Source organism: Magnolia sinica, chromosome 4 (genome assembly GCF_029962835.1).
Source record: "Magnolia sinica isolate HGM2019 chromosome 4, MsV1, whole genome shotgun sequence".
NCBI classification, from domain to species: domain Eukaryota; kingdom Viridiplantae; phylum Streptophyta; class Magnoliopsida; order Magnoliales; family Magnoliaceae; genus Magnolia; species Magnolia sinica.
Genome location: NC_080576.1, coordinates 26,734,398 through 26,752,234, shown reverse-complemented (window position 1 = coordinate 26,752,234; position 17,837 = coordinate 26,734,398). Strand labels below are relative to the sequence as shown.

The following is a 17,837-nucleotide window of genomic DNA, read 5'->3' as shown; positions in this document are numbered from 1 at the left end:
TGAATTATTATAAACCTTTCATATTTAGCTTTCTTTCCATTAAATGTGGACCATTGTAATGTTTTCGTCTCAGCCGTGTAATTTAAGAACAAGATATCATGAATATTTCCTAGGAATCTCCCATCCAGGTGGTGCCCACTTACAACGTCTTGTCAATTCAAAACATGGAACCCACATCATCTTTCCCCATCGATAATTTTTTCAAATCGCACAGGACAGAATGGCTACTATTTCTTATGTAATCCAGCAGAGGTTCGACGGTGTTTTGCTTTGGGCCCGTCGCTATTACATAAACACCAAAGGCAGAGTCTCCTCTATAAATCCTTCCCACCGCTCGTGTATCAACTCACAATATCGTTAAAACAGACTAACTGAGTCATGACTCGACCGTTGATTCAGCTCCCCTCTCTGTTCTTCTGCCTCTCTCTCTTCCATGCAATCCTATCCGTTGCTGTTGCTGCCCGACCACTGAACTGTAGCGATACCAAGCCCACAAGGAGGAGCTTGTTGAATAATGGCCTCGGTCTCACGCCACAAATGGGGTACTATCACATCTCAAATAGGCTCTTCCTTCATCCAACTTGCACGTGGCATGCATGTAAGTCAATCCAGACCGTCCAAACTGTGGGCCCGGCGAAGGCAGAGTGTATGCCAAAACCCCAACTGATTGACAATCTTAATCACCTAATTCGGCTGTCGATTTGAATCCATCTGATAGGATGTTCAGCATCATCTGATGGCCTGATGTTTATGGTCATGTTAAATCCATAACTAGACCCATGATTTGGATGGCCTGGATTTCAGCATGAGGTGTTCGAGCCACTCATGGAGATCTAATATTTTTTATTTCTCACTCTCACAATTATCAAACAAGTAGCTAGAGAGATTTCCAAGGGCTGTTTGGGTGCCACCTAAAAATGAGTTTCATCTTATTTTATGTGTTAGAGATCATATTTCTTTTTGTTGAGGATTAAAATAGTACATATTATGATTAACAAAAATGAAGTGAACCCATTTTAAAGTGGCATCCAAACAGGCCTTAATATCTAATATAAAATGCATCCAAAATGGATATAAATCATCATAGCCCAATTGAAAGCCTTTGGTGTCTATAATAGCGAATGATCACATTGCATATCGAAATACAGATGGAATAGCTTTAACCACTTCCCATGCACGCTTAATGAGGAGTTGATCCGCGAGACAGGTAGATTCTTATTTCATTATTAGAGTGTGTTTTATTTTTTTTTTTTGTAGTACTCGAACTCACACACACGCACCCACATCACATGGGCGCTCGATCTTATAATCTCAATATTGAAATAGAGTCTGTCTACCACTAAACCGTGGAGTTGGACCTGTTATTAGAGTTTTACTAAGAAAATCCTCATAAATTCATTATTGAGGATTCGTCAGATAAAAAATCCTTCATTCTGTTAAAATTTAATAATTGTTTTAAGAGTAAGATGGTCTACATAATTCTATATTTAAAAAGTCAGATTTTAATATGTTTTCTTAGTAAGTAATTTCGCACATTTTGTTCATTGAAGAACTGATGGAATAGTGTAATTTTGTAGCCGACGCAATGGTGTCCACTGGTCTTGCAGCGGTGGGATATGAATATATAAACTTAGGTCTGGTCTCATTTTCTCTTTTTGATTTATAAGTTATTAGACTCTCTCTCTCTCTCTCTCTCTCTCTCTCTCTCTCTCTCTCTCTCTCTCTCTCTGAGCAATATAAGTTGCATTAGGACCCTTAGATAGTCCAATCCATTAATCTAGACTGTTCATTTGGTCCATCATACAATTCATGGCCTACCATGTAAACACTAAACAGATCTGACAAATATCACCCATTTGATCAATAGCCCTTAATTTGGATGGTCAAGTTATTTTCGCAAAATAGGTCCAATCAACAATTTGATCCATCTATTTCTTAGGACCTATGATGAAGTTCTTTTGATTCACTTTCCCTGGGTAATTGTAACCATCTCATCAATTGCTATAGAAAATAACGACAAATCGAGGATTGATTAGATCAACCGAGCACTGCACTTTCGTATCATAGCCCATGAAATGCATTGTGGACTTATTAGACGGATCAGATCGATGGATTGGACTGTCCAAGTGAACTGATGCAACTACAAACACTAGAACTTATAGTGGGAGCATTTCCCATTACTATAGATTTTAATAACCAAGGACTTGGGTTTTTTTTGTTTTTTTTTTTTTTTACCAGATGACTGTTGGGCAGAACTGAATAGAGACTCTAAGGTTGGGTTTGATGTTGGTTGGAACCCAAATACATGTGAGGCCCATGGTTCAGATATCTGAACCATTGATCTGATGGACCACATTGTAGATGGGGGATTCCCTGAAAGAAGACCATAACCCTTCTAATCCATTTTTTCAAGACTCCACATTTGTGTCTGAAATGTTGTATCATGGCAGGGAAACTTGGTACCAAAAGCTTCAATATTCCCCTCAGGCATGAAGGCTTTAGCAGATTATGTCCATAACAAAGGGCTTAAGATTGGAATCTATGGCGATGCCGGGTAATTACTGTATTTACATCTAAAACATTGAATCAATCACCCATTACTTTTATCTTTTGTAATATTTTACTAAGCCTTGGATTTCTAATTTTGATTAGTGTAGTGTTTAAATCATGGTTTGAAATTTTTAGAACCCAAACATGTGCCAAGACCATGCCAGGGTCACTTGGATATGAAGAACAGGATGCAAACACCTTCGCTTCATGGGTACGTGCGGTCGGATTATCTTAGTTTTTTGAATTTGTGTAATAGAGTTATGATCCGGTTCGGATTTATCTCTGGGGACCAAGTGGGACCATCTATGATCACGGTGGACCAATGGGTAGGATGGGCCCATTGTGGATTGTATTTCCCCAATATTGCCTTGATTTGGTTATCTCAATAATACAAATTAGGGCATTTGAAATGGATGGTAAGAACATTTTTACTCTCACCGCCGTCCATATTTTATGTCCGTTAATGTTATGGCTGTGATTATTGAATCATGGTTATTTATGGCGAACTTCATATGATCAACCGGTCCTCGATAACCCTAGGTGGACCCACTTCTCATAAATAGAAATTTTCAGCATAGCTAGGTAGAAAGCAATTTATATTGGACCATGGCATGCACCCATGAGTGGGTTTTTGTTAACCTTCACAATCCTCAATGGTTTGAACAAAAGCCAAGTATCCATGATCTTGAACAACTGAATATGGGTTTTGGGTAATGGCCTATCCAAGTAATGGGTTCTGATGGATGGCTCAGATCAATGACCACATTCACTGATGAAGGCAGGTGAAGGTTAAAATACTTAAACACTGCTGATAAACATGTGCTAATGCTGCATACGAGAGCTTTTACTACTTATTCGACTAACACGAAGAATTCAACGAGATCGATCTCCATTTGTGGATGATTCTATTGTGTTTTGCAGGGAATCGATTATCTAAAATACGATAATTGTCATAATAATGGAGAGAGCCCACAAGATAGGTATTGTAAGACGAACGATTAGTGATAATTAGGTAATTATATGTTAATGCAATGAGTATTAATGAAAGATTAGCTCATGAAACAGGTATTCTAAGATGAGCAAAGCTCTCCTCAACACAGGCAGATCCATCTTTTTTTCTCTTTGTGAATGGTGGGCTACTTCACTTATTACATTCTCTGCTAATAGACCCATCATGTGTATGTGATGTAGGTCCCACCATGAATAGGCCATGTTGGAAAGTGTTGACTGCCACAAATGCTCCTAGCCATTTGATCTAACCATAGACAAAAACATAGAATGGTAGACGGTTTACATCCAAGTCCATTTTTCGAATGGTCCGATTCGTCTTTGCAGAAAAAGAGGACCACCCATGGCCTATCTATGGTGGGCCTAGGCCTTCTGGAGTGAATCTTCACTCACCCACATAGATCAGGTGGCGGACTAGGAGTACTACCTTTCTTTATAATCTCAAGATTGTTTGATATACATGCAGGGGGCAAGAAGACCCTGCGACTTGGGCGCCAGCTATAGGAAACAGTTGGAGAACAACGGGAGACATCAAAGATAACTGGCAGAGGTAATTATTGGTCTTGAGAATGTAGGGGGACTCGCGGAAGCATACAAAGATGAATTAAGCAAAATATTCCAATCGTAACAACCAAGTCCAATCACAAACAAACTGAATTTAATGTGAAAAACTCTTTCGAAAAAAAACCACAACACAAAGCGACCAATATGCATTATGTAAGTAGAAAATTATAAGAGATAGAAATTACTCGATTTAAACACGCGTCAAATCTCATTAGAAGCCCTTGAAACCCTTTTGAAACGAATTAAAAAGCCTTAACATACCTTGATATCCTCCATATTCCCGATTACACACATATATAGCCTCTATGAGAATCACAATCGAAATAGAAAACAAATCCTACACTTACGCAACTCTGCGTAACTCTGTGCAATTATTTGATGGCACCTTTGATGGGACCTCGATGGCATCGAATATAACACTAAATCGCTCCAGCGGCTAAACATGGATTTTCTGAATTTTCTCAATTGGACTTTGATGTCATCGACAGTTTGTTGATGACATGGGGCCCCATTCAATGGCATTGAGCAGGACACCATTAATGTCCAACAAACAATTGTAATATTTCTGAATTTTTTCGATAGCATCGACTAGCCTTCGATGGCATCAAGCAGTTGTCATCAACGGACATGTTAATTTACAGATTTATGACATCTATCAACAGAGAATCATCTAATCGGTGTGATTTTTGCCCATGAAACATTTGATGGAGCTAATGGACGGTCTAAATCGATCTATTGGACCATCAAAGAGTCATGCCAATCATTTCGCTATGTAATTTGAATTCCTTGATGAAAAATAACGTTGTTTTACTCCCTTTCAAGTATTACATCACGCGCCGATCAGAATGATCCATGGGCAGCATATGCGGGGCCCGGTGGATGGAACGGTAATCCCTTTTTTATGTAGTGCCATAGCCAAGATTTATCTTTCTATGTATCATATATATTGACTACTCAAAACATGTTTAAAACACTAGATCCCGACATGCTTGAAGTTGGAAATGGAGGCATGTCGACCGAGGAATACCGCTCGCATTTCAGCATATGGGCTTTGGCTAAGGTACGTAAACCGGAATCCGGCCTTGGGTCTGGCTCAATTAACGGAATTTGCACGTGATTATTGTGTTGTATGATTATGTAGGCCCCACTACTGCTTGGATGTGATCTCCGATCGTTGGATGATGAAACACTGGGGTTGTTGAACAATAAGGAAGTCATTGCTGTCAATCAAGGTATGGGCCGGTGGTTTAGTCTCCCTTCTATTTCCTTCATTCATACTCGCCCATAAACCAGTTCTCATAGATTCAAGACTCGGTGGCTCTAACCAACCCGTTCGGTCCGGAGTTGAGTCGCGACTCACCGGAGTTGGGTGTGACTCATTCGAGTTAGGCATATCTTCAGTACTGGCTCATGGGATCTAACCAAATTGAACTCGAATGAGTTTGAGTTGCTCATGTAGATGCTTATGGATGATTTGAGCCATTCATCTGATTATAGATATCACATCGGTCTGGCAATCTTATTTGTCTAGCTAATGATCTTTGAACCAATGGCCTATGTTCAATAAAGATATGGAGTGTATGCAATGGTGTGATCCTTGTGTAGTTGCCCATCAACAGTATGGCCCACAAGATGGGTGGCTTGAATTATAGAATTACATAGCCAAGTAGGCCCCTTTTGCATAAATAGAGGACCAGAGATGCATGTCTGATTTATAGGTGGTTGGTCTTACGGAACTTGTTATGGCAGATAAGCTTGGAGTTCAAGGGAAGAAAGTCAAGAAGGATGGAGATCTAGAGGTAAGCTTTCCTACTTAATCTCCATCTCTAATGTTACCTCACTGACTCAAACCACTCGACATGACTCAGTGATGACTCGAACTGTCTCACTTGGATTATCTGTTTATAGGAATTCAGAAGGCTTGCAAGTTTTGAACCTACAACTAGAGCTGGGCACAGGACAACTTGACTCGTCCAACTCATTCAGACCCGACTTGATCCGAATCGAGTGGGTGAATCAATCCGAACCTAGTAGATTTTGTCCAATTCAAACTCAAACTAAGTCGAGTTCAGGTCACCCAGTATAACTCGACTCGACTCAACCTGATATATCTATATATATATATATATATATATAAAACCCGTTTCATAACTGAGATGCTGTGTAGATGATGGAAAGGCTGCAATTCCAGCAAGTTCACTTAGGTTTTGAATTGTGATTTTAGCTCATGGATACCCATTGCACCCGACCCAACTCGATGCCAACTTGGTACTTGTGACCGAGTCAGACTCAATCCAGATTAGTCCAATCTAGACCCGGACTCAGATCAGGTCAGGCATGCTGGACTCGGTACTAAGTCGGGTCAAGTTCAGGTCAAGTCTATTTCAAAATCAGATCAAGTCGTGTCAGCCCTAACTCGGTCCAACTCGATGCCTAGCTCTACCTACAGCCTTCTTAGAGACATCAAAACTACTTTTTGGTAAGCTTAATCAATGATTAATGATTAACTGTCGAAATTTCATAGGTTTGGGCTGGTCCATTAAGCGGCCATAGAGTAGCTGTCGTCTTGTGGAATAGAGGATCTTCCACAGCATCCATTACGGCTAAGTGGACCGACATTGGACTTAAATCATCAACCGTCGTTGATGTTAGAGACGTATGGACGGTACGGTTTTCAAATGGGTCGTCTTATTGGGATTTAATCATCCTCTTATGCATTACTTATGGGACCATATCTCCAACCTAATTCAATTTTCATATGCTCTAATTTTCAGCATTCGACGATACCTTCCGTTAGTGGACAACTGAAAGCCACCATTGATTCCCATGCGTGCAAGATGTATGTTCTTACACCACAGTAGAAGGTAGTTGTTGGAAGGGTTGTTATTAATTGCGTGGATATGTATACGTTTGTTATGTTTGTATTATTATTTGTTGCTGCATTTTCCATTATATTAAGAAAGAGATGGCTTGAACTCTCAGTTAGTTTGCTTATTATCTATTAGGTTGAGTTAGCTTACTTGGGACTTTGAAATTTTCTATTTGGATGTATCGATTAAACTAAAGTACAATTTTAAATTATGTTTGGATGATAGAATTTAAGGTGTGAACGTGAAAAAATATCTTTAGTTAAATGCATGGTCCAACTAAATTACAATCATAACCTATGTTTGGATCGTTGGGATTTGGGCTGCGGAATCACACAGATATGAATTTAGGATAGCAATCCAGAGCGCCGAGCAATCATAAGAGAATACAAAGATTTAACATGAAAAACCCTTTCGGGAAAAAACAACGGCACAAAGCGATAGAATTCCACTATAAAAGTAAAAATTACAAAGAGAATGGACTTACCCGATTCGAACAACCTCAAATCTCACCCTTGCTACATCCTTTGTAAATCCTAGAACCTCTTCTAGAAACCCTTATAATACCTTTAGAAAGTCTTAGCATACCTTAAAATGGCCCTACGGACTCCTATTTATAGTTTAGGAAACTTCACTTACGCACCTCTCTGAAACCGCCTCAAATTTACGCAGTCCGCGCAGAATCTGCACACTATCTGCGTAACCCTTGACTCATCGAGCCTGTCCCTCGACTAGTCTAGGACCTTGGAAATTTTAAATACATTGTCGTTGGACTTCGAGTCGAACTTGCTTCGACTAGTCGAACTTTTTTTTAGAACTTTTCAGATTTAACACATCTTTTTTAACAACAATCTTCACCGTGTCTTCAATCTTCAACCGTGTAGCTTATTGACATCTTCTTTTATTTTTACATCGCATCATAGCTTCTCATGCACATTTCATCATCCTTTTACGTTATCGCTAAGCCCAGAGAAGTTGCATAAAACTTGAACTTTTCTGTAGGAACGACCTTGGTGAGCATGTCTGTCAGATCTTAATTTACATGCCTAACCACCTTTGCTCCTGTCTTCCCAAAAGTAAGATGTAGTCTTCTGTACCTCGAATGTGTCGAAGTAACCATCTCACCGCCATCCAATATTGCTAGTCGGGATAGTTGCTCACAACATCGATTGCCCGTAAAATCACCGGTCTAATATAGACCATGACATGCACTGCAAACCGCATTCGAATAAGGCTCATGAGACATATCCTGCTTTTTCTCATCCATTTTTGGACATGTCCTAAGGAAAACTTGAGGAGAGACGAGTAGGGAACGCTCTACGGCTTTGCCTAGTCCATCACATACGTGATCGATACCTACCTAAGGTATTCTACTTGAGATAACCAAAGTCTACTCCTCTTTCAGTCTCAAAGAACATCACCGCCGAGATCCTTCTTTGCAGCCTCGCGATCCTTCATCTTAAATGTCCCACTTAAGCGAGTCTATAGTACGTTGATTTCAGACATGTCATGATTGGCGATCTACATGTCATCAACATATAATACCTGACTCACCATGAAAGAATCAAATTTTATACCACTGCCTAGGCGACAGGTCATACCACGACCTCCTGCAAACTCTTTTTCTCAGCCTCTTTAACTTTGAATCGCTCTGGTTACTTCATGTATATTTGGTCTTCCAATTTCCGTACAGAAGTACAGACTTCACATCCATCCTTCCAGCTCGAGATCGCATTGGCCAATCAGCGCCAATCACGGATCTAATAGACACCTGCTATACCATTAGCGCGAATATATCTGAGAAGTCGATCCCTTCTCTCTGAGCATAACCTTTCGCTATCAATCTCGCTTTATATTTATGTTGTATCCTCCTAAAGATTCATCTACATCTAACCATTATTCGGCCCATTAGAAGCTCCACCAGCTCCCATGTGTTGATCTGGTACAACGAGTCCATCATATTGCCTATGGTCACCTTAGCACCAGGCTCACCTAGAGCCGTCTGAATAGTAGACAGATCCCCCCCGCCTATAACGAGAGCATATGCGATATTAGAATCGTTCATGTACTTCAGCTATATCCTACGATTATACTGTGTGATTCTTCTCACAGGTAGTTGCTCCACCTATTTTGTGTTTCTGTCTGCGCGTCTCAGCCTTCATACCCCGCTCGCTCATGTAGTCATGCCCTGCATGACATACACGTGTAGAGGTGGAATCCGCTACAGCCACTGCAGCTCCACCTGTTGAAGTGTTTCTGATCAACCTATAAATGTTACCAAGTCGTTGCGCTTTCATAATTACCCTTACCCCTTAGATACTTTAAGAGCACCACCAATACATGTGAACTTGTAGCCCATTACTTCAAGTACACCAAGAGAAATTAGATTCTTCTTCAAATTAGGAACGTGCCTCACATCAGTTAGGGTATGCTCTATCCCATCAAACATCTTAATGCGCACCATACCAACAGTCACAATATTGTAGGCACTGTCATTGCCCATAAATACTTATCCACCATCGCACTGTCTGTAGCTGGCGAACCAATTTCGATGAAGAGTCATATGAAAGGATGCTCCTGTGTCTAGAAACCACTTGCCCCTACTATCATTGTATGGCCATCTGATCGTAGACATAGAAAAAACATCACCATCACATCCACTCGATCCATTTGACATGGCATCCTCCCTGTACGAAGCCTCAGATTTTTTTCTCTTAGATTTAAGATTTGTACAATTCTTCTTCATGTGTCTTTTCATCCCACAATTTCATCACTTTAACTTACATTTGTCATTGCCCTTGGATTTGGATCTAGAACTTGAAGATCCTCTACCTTGTTCAGAATTTCTACCTCTCGTAAACAGTGTATCAGAAGATATCCCCATATCACGGTTGAACTTTGTCATGGCCTTCCCTTGAAGGGCTAAGATAACGGTGCTGACACTCGAGGTTTTATTCGTGGTGTACATTGTGTCCTTAAATGACTCATACAATGCCGGAAGAGAATTCAGCAACATACATGCTTGTTCCTCATCTTTCATTACTTCTTTCATATTCAGTAATTTGCAAACCAATTTATTAAAGTTGTTGATGTGAGCCTCCATATCTCCACCATCTGCCATCTTAAAGTTATACCACCAACGCTTCAAGTGTAAGTGATTTTCAGAGAATTTTTTCGCATAGACATCTTCTAACTTTGCTCACAACTTAGCTGCAGTTTTCTCCCTCATGACATTGTAGAGAACCTCATCCGTGAGACATAAACGGATCGATGATAAGGCGTTCTTATTAAGAGTATTTCAATTATCATCAGTCATAGTAGACTTTCACTCCTCAAGAGCACTATCTTCACCTTGCTTGATTAAGGAACTGATCATCTTGATCTTCCATAACTCAAAGTTATTTTTCCCTTAATACTTCTCAATATCATACATAGTGCTTACCATTATTGCTTATCCCTCATATTCATATTTATGCCCCAATGATTGCTCTGATACTACTTGTTGGGATTTGGGCTGCGGAATCACATAAATATGGATCTAGGATAGCAATCCAAGAGCACCAAGTAATCACAAGAGAACACAAAGATTTAATGTGAAAAACCCTTTCGGGAAAAAACCACGGCACAAAACGACGGAATTCCACTATGAAAGCATAAATTACAAAGAGAATGGACTTACCCGATTCGAACAACATCAAATCTCACCCTTGCTACACCCTTTTACAAACTCTAGAACCCCTTATATTAACCCTTAGAATACCTTTAAAAAGCCTTAGCATACCTTATAATGGCCCTATAGACTCCTATTTATAGTTTACAAAACTCCACTTACGCACCTCTCTGAAACAGCCTCAAATTTATGCAGTTCGCGCATCATCTGCGTAACCCTCGACTCGTCAAGCCTATTCCTCGACTGGTCGAGTACCTTGGAAATTTCAGATACATTGTCGCTAGACTTCAAGTCGAACTTACTTCAACTAGTCGAACTTTTTTCAGAACTTTTCAGATTTAAGACATCTTTTTTAACAACATGGATGGGCAAAATTTAAGGTGTAAATGTAAACAAAATAATAATTATTTAATAATTAATTTTGATGGAATCCTGCATGTTCCATTGTTAGAGTTGGTTTTGCAAGCAAAAATCTAAGGTTGTATTGAGCCATTGTGGACCTACCTAGTCCAACCCTAGCAATAGGTTCGTTTCATGAACATGGGCACCCAACTCAATCAACACAATCCAATCACGAAGTAGCCACACCACATGAAACAAAGTATAAAAAAAATAAAAAAAAACAAAAAAAAAACCTATATGGCCCATGAGGTATGCTTATGGAAAGGGATGTTTACTAAAATGATCTTAAAGTACTGGCCTTTGCTTCCTTTTTCATTTTCAATTTTATTAAAGTTTCTGATAGTTTTTTAGCTTTTTCATGGAACAAAATGTTCTTGTTTATGAGAGTTGTACTCGTGCTTGCTTTTACTTGCTGGAGAAGCTTTCAAGCTCACTCTCCATGCTTGGGGTAGCCAAACATGATGATTGGGCCCACTTGAAGACATGCAATTCGTTAATTCTCTTAGTAGCCCACTATTTCAATAGTAATATGCTAACTTCAGACTGATATGATGGAACCCAAACAAACAATAATAATAGCCGTTCACTCTCAAATATGTTTTATGATATGGTCCACTTGACCTGTGAACATGGCTTATTCCTTAACACATGGCCTTTTATGAAACATTGACTCTAATTGATGGAGTGGATTTGATACATACCCGACAGTGGGCTCCACAGATGGTGTCCTTGTGGTGTTAAACGTCAGGGTTGTGGTTGTCATGTGTTAAAGGTCAACGCTGTCATGTGTTAAGAGTTAAGGTTGTCTTGTATTAAGAGTTGTGAGGCTTTAGATACCATATGTAGAGCCCATCATGGTGTATGTTTCGAATTCACCATTTTCATTCTCATTGGAATTTCATGAAAAGTCATGGTCCAAAGAATGAGCCACACCTGCCGATCAAATGAACCACACGACAGGAAAATAGTTGGCAATGAATGGCTTGTTACCGGCTGCTAGGTTTTGTGGACCATGGAGAACTCATATATTGCCTTCCTAAAGAAATGATGGGCCACAAAAAGAATGAATAAATTAAATAATAAATTAAATCTACCTTCCAGTAAGCCCAATCACCAAGTGAGAATCGAATCTACACTCAAAATGTCCGTGTGGGCACTAGGCTCCAAATAAGGGTATTTTGGTCTGCTAATTTTTCAAAAAGTGGCTAAAGGCCTGAAAAAAATTATAAAGGAAAGCCAAAAATATTAAAAGATCATAAGTTGGGACCATTTTAATAATAATAATAATCTTAAAACCCTTATGAAACTACCCATGTGACTGAATCAACCTTCCTACCCATTTCATGCAACTCATTAAACGCCTTCCTTGCCTGAAAGGGGATCGCATGTAACTCATTGTGCTGTAGTAAACGTGTGGGGCCTATTGTGATGTATGTGCATTATCCATGCCATCCATCCATTTTACTAGCTCGTACAGTATGAGATCAAAATGGAAGCATATCAAAAATTCAAGTGTACCACGTCACAGAAAACAGTGTGAATTGAACATCTGAAAACTTCTCGAAGGCTACAGAAGTTTCGGATGAAGCTAATATTTGTGCTTTCCCTTCATCCATGTCTCTATGACCTAATAAACAGGTTTTGATGATAAATAAACATCAGCGCGAGGCCCAGGTAGGTTTCAATGGAGGATGTCATTATCCCCACTATTTCTGATGGTGTGGTGCACTTAAGCTTTGGATATACTTTAATTCAGCTCCTGCTCCAAAATAAGCTGATAAAATGGATAGACGGAGTTCATAAAACACATACATCACAGTGGGCCCCACAGAGTATGGGATACTGAGTTCCTTAGCAGGCAGTCCGCTTCACCTCATAGCTGTGGCTCTTGTTGACAATAGTCGCATGCCAGCATGACACAGTCCGCTGCTGACCTTCAGCCCAACTAATACATTATTTTAGGTATTTTTGGGGTTTGACTCTAGGCACACCTAATTTGGTGGTCCACACAAGAAAGTTTAAAATATTAATCGAATATTTAGTATGAACATGGTTGGTATTTCTCGACTCTTTGTTTCTGCCCATCCACATGGTGGTCCGTACCATTCATCCAATTGGCCCCACCATGAGCGGGCCACGGGAAAAAGGGAAAAAAATAAAAAAAAATAAAAAAACAAATCCAGCCCCTTAGAAGTGGGACTTTTGCAGCAGGGCTCATTCATTCTGTGATCTAGGAGATAACCACGTGGCCAATCTCAAGAGATGAACTGTCTAGACCATTCAAGTAGGCCCATCCGTGGTGGGACCGACGAGATGAACGATTTGGATTACTGTCTTTGCCGAGACTCAGGAGGGAAACGGTTTGGATGGGCTCATATCCTAGCAATTGCTGATCAGTGGCTTAAAAAGGACGGTTACAAAATAAAGAATTATATATATCCAAGTTAAAATCCAATGATCCAGCGGCTATGATTGTACGAATTTGTGCCTCGGATGTCCAATGCAATGGGCCACTCTTGGGGCGGCATCTCCATAGGTCAAGATAGGTGAACGCATATCCAGACCGGTGATTTGATGGGATCCAAAATCCATTGCAAAGAGGGAGTTATTATTATTATTATTATTATTTATTTATTACACATGCACACATACCCCACACACTCACCCTAGTGGAATTTCACCCCCTATGGATACCCGAACCCATGATCGGGCGTTGAAACACCTGAGAGTCTACCACCTATGGATACTCGAACCCTTGCAAAGGGGGAGTTATTTTATATATTGATAGAGTATAATTAGATATATGGACATCAGCTGAATTGATATGTATATAACGCAGGGAGTTGTAGGGCAGAGCTTTGTGATGCAGAGAGGGATGTAATGAGGGCCATCACCGTCGTCCTCAAGAGATATCTACTCTAAAGCCACAAAGCTCTGTAGACTCCTCACAGAGCTCCCTCGAATCCACAAGGGATAAACGTGAAAATAACTTCTAATAAATTCAAAAATAAATTAATTAATGATTAAAAAAATGAAATTACAACCCTTTAATAATGAGCTCAAACTTAGGACAAAGTTTTAGACTCTAACTCCCTAAAAATGGTGACTTATTATAAATAGTAAAATTACCATTTATAAACAATCATGATTTTCACTAGATTTATTGGTTTTTGGCCAAAAATAGTGAGTGTCCTATTTAGCCTAACCACGTTGTTCTCCTAAATTTTGTACGACTTTTTCATGTTGGACACAATTCCAAAAAGCTGATGGATAAAAGTTATGATTGAACTAAAACTTAGTATAAATAGTAAAAATGGAAATAAAATTGATTTTCGACCACTAATCTAATGGAATTTCACAAATTCAGCATGGGCAACCCAGTGTAGTGGGTTGGTTGGCTAAGGTAGTTTCTCCTACCCAAAATCATATATAGTACATTGAATAACCCATTCCAATTTATGAGATATGCCTATTTTAATGTTCTATTTTAGAGTTTTGACGGTTCGGATCACTTCCACCTTCGATTAAGCCTTCTTTTGTCCATCTTGGACATGAAAGTTTCTGTGACCCGCTCTACATCAATAACCCATCCAATGATCAAAACCATCCATATGATAGGCCTATCTTTGAGTAGTAAATACTTAAAACTACTCTTTTATTAAAAGATTTCAACCTTTCAAATGATCAAAGCAATAAAATATCTAAATTAAGATATTTTATTTGGCAATACTCTTTAATTTTTTATATACCCCATATAAAGTGAGACTGGTCGTATAAACAAAAGATTACACAAATATTAAAAGGCTAACATCCAAATGCATCCTACGGAAATATATTAGCATGTTGGATGTAGTGTAGCAAACTTCATTTTGACCAAAGCGTGGGTGCCACGTTGTAAGCTACTTGTATCAAAATTTAATAATCATTGACGCCATTGAGTGGGTATAATCTCAACTGTTAGTTTCTAAGTACACAAATACCTTTTTCATTTTACCTAAAGTGGGTAAAATATTCTAACCTTTGCTTCAAATTCTTTCTATATCCATTGAAAATTCAAAGTACATTATTTTTCCATATATATATATATATATGTGTGTGTGTGTGTGTGTGTGTGACAAAAAATTCATGACTCGCTTGAGTTGAGGGTGACTCATCTGGGCAACTTGCAATGCAAAAAAGGATTAACTCGGACCGAGTCTTAAGTTGACTAGAACGAGTTTGCACTCTGGTTGATCTTAGAACTATGGTACAATAGAGAAGTAGAGATTTATTTGTTAAAGAAAGATTGGACCACTTATTATCTTCCAATTTAAGATCCTTCACTATTAAGGGGTGCGGATTGTCTGTACCATGGGCTAGATGAACCCGTTTAATATTGATATGGCGCTAATTTAAAAATATATAAAAAAATCCATGTATGAATCTTGATTTTGCTTTTTCCATGTTAGACAAAGTACGACACTTTTCATTGGTGCTACATAATCATTGAATGGGTTCTTAAGCACAATTCCATACACTTTCCAGTCATGCCACATCATCATTGAATAGGTGCTTAAGCATAATCCATGTCCCTTTTAATGTGAGTTCCTTGACTGTGGCATACAATTTCTCAACGCTTGTCCATCAGCCGCAAGATGTGAGATTAATAAAAACCCATTAACAGCGGATGCATATTGCCTACGACCTTGATCAAAGGAACTTCCTACGGTCAGAAGCTAGGTGGAGCCCACTGTGATATTTTTGAGAAATCCACCATGTTCATCCCATTTTGCTAGGTCATGTTAGGACATGAGCCCAAAATTGAGGTAGATCCAAAACTCAAGTGGGCTACACAAGAAAAAGTGAGGATTGAACATCCACTTTTGAAACATTCATGGGGCTACTAAGGTTTTTGGTCAGTCTAATAAATTTGTATTTTTAGATGATCTCGATGGCAATGACCTTATGAGCAATTTGGATGGCATATAAACATTAGGATGGCAATGACCTTACGAGCAATTTGGATGGCATATAAACATCAGGGTAGAACCCAAGAAGGTTTCAACTATAGGTATTTCCCGCTCCACTTTTCCTACCATGTGGCCTATTTGAGTTTTAGATTTGTCTTATTTTTAAAAATTCACATGTAATGCAATGGGATTATCACGACAACATGTGCAGAAGATTAGTGGATTTGTGTAATGAAGGCCATGTCCTAGAAGGGATTGATTAGAACCAAATAAAATTTCCATCTCTTTAAACCACAATTACTTACTTAAGCTAATATACAAATTAATCTAAGCAAGTCGATTAACTATAAGACTTCCAAGCCAATAGGGGGTCCAATCACATAATCTACAAATGGTATGTCAATTGAGTTACTACTCTATAAACATGATAGCGCACATGTGTGTAAGATGTGCTAACTAGCGATTCCTAGCATTTATCTAGTCATGCGTCCATAGAATTAAACATTGAATTACATAGTATAATTAAATAAGTTAACCTCTAACCTTTACATTCTTACATAAGGACCGACTCCCATAAGAGACTTTGTGTAGTTTTGTTTTCTATAGGCTTGACATGAAGCTCAGTCCTATACAAGAACTTACTGATGTACACTCCTATCGGAGGCTCCTGCAAAAGACTTTAATTAGTTTTCCTCAAGTTAACCAACAACATCAATCTTAGTCTAAGGACCTATGTTTACTCCAACCAGAGGCTCCCATAAATACTAATACGAACATACCCGTGTCCGGTGGCTTACATATTGATTTGATTTAGGCTTTACACAAGAGCTAATGTCCTACACATGAACCTGAATTTAGTCCCTACACTAGAGCTAATGTCCTACACAAGAATATAGATTTATACCATACATAAGAGCCAAGGTCCTATACAAAAACCTAGTCGAGTTTGGATCACAAACCCTTACCCTTAATCCTACACAAGGAAAGAGAGTATATGGACTTTTACACTTGACAACCTACTTCTTTGATTGAACTCCATTTATAATGCTTTCTTGGGTAGCTTGATCGATGCCCTCACATACTTCAATCAGCTCCCCTTTGCTCCCTCGATTGTAATATTGATACTCCAAGATCAATAACCTTGCATGTAGTGCCCATTTGAGGTGACCAATGTGATGGAAGGTTGGTTGAATTTCTTACAACTAATGAAAAGTTGTAATTACTAAGGGATTTACCTAGATGAGTCTTCTAAAGGATTTATACAATAATATACTAATCGAGGTTGAGTCTAACCTCTAGAAAGTGGAGAAGTTCAAGCATCTTTTTTCGGACCTTTACGACGTCAACAATAAGTAACCTTATGAACAAGTTAGATGGCAAATAAACATCACAGTGGGCCTTGGGAAGGTTTCAACAGCGTACAACATTATACTCACTAACTCTTATGGTGGCATACATCATTATACCCTAAAATGACATGGACAAAAATGAATGGTCAGTGAATCCATGCATCCCAGTGGCCCTTCTGAACATTATATGTGCCGAGCAGGCAGGGTAATACTTATTTGGCGTCCTGTACTACAGGGGTTACTACCGAATGTGGGAGTGAATTTACTGTGACACCGTGCATGGAGGTACCTTTGTGCATGGAGTTGTGTGGGGCCCATAGAGATGTTTGTGACAAATCCACTCCGTCCATCTGTTTTGAAAGACCACAATAAAATAGGACTCTAAAAATCAGGTAGATACAAAACTTATCTGGGCCATACAACACAAAACAATTGGGATTGAATGCCTAGTGACAGAAGTTTTGTATCGGGATGATAT

At 39.1% G+C, this 17,837-nt stretch overlaps 1 protein-coding gene across 1 annotated transcript; it reads left to right on the top strand.

Moving 5' to 3' along the window:
- The first annotated feature begins 361 nt into the window (after positions 1 to 361).
- LOC131244418 (alpha-galactosidase-like) lies at positions 362 to 7,256 on the top strand. The gene is made up of 15 exons (XM_058244024.1): positions 362 to 542; positions 1,149 to 1,207; positions 1,578 to 1,634; positions 2,239 to 2,273; positions 2,451 to 2,554; positions 2,686 to 2,761; positions 3,472 to 3,530; positions 3,616 to 3,681; positions 4,025 to 4,108; positions 4,945 to 5,009; positions 5,100 to 5,182; positions 5,264 to 5,354; positions 5,872 to 5,921; positions 6,647 to 6,787; positions 6,897 to 7,256. Exons 1-15 carry the CDS (start codon positions 379 to 381, stop codon positions 6,981 to 6,983), a joined length of 1,221 nt encoding a protein of 406 aa, XP_058100007.1. The 5' UTR covers positions 362 to 378; the 3' UTR covers positions 6,984 to 7,256.
- The last annotated feature ends 10,581 nt before the right edge of the window (positions 7,257 to 17,837 follow it).

What these genes read in the sequence shown, in the direction of transcription:
- LOC131244418 (XM_058244024.1), top strand. Translation starts at nt 379, where the DNA reads ATGACTCGACCGTTGATTCAGCTCCCCTCTCTGTTCTTCTGCCTCTCT. An exon ending in GGAGAGAGCCCACAAGATAG is followed by an intron (nt 3,531 to 3,615) that starts GTATTGTAAGAC and finishes CTCATGAAACAG; the next exon opens with GTATTCTAAGATGAGCAAAG. An exon ending in ATCAAAGATAACTGGCAGAG is followed by an intron (nt 4,109 to 4,944) that starts GTAATTATTGGT and finishes CTCCCTTTCAAG; the next exon opens with TATTACATCACGCGCCGATC.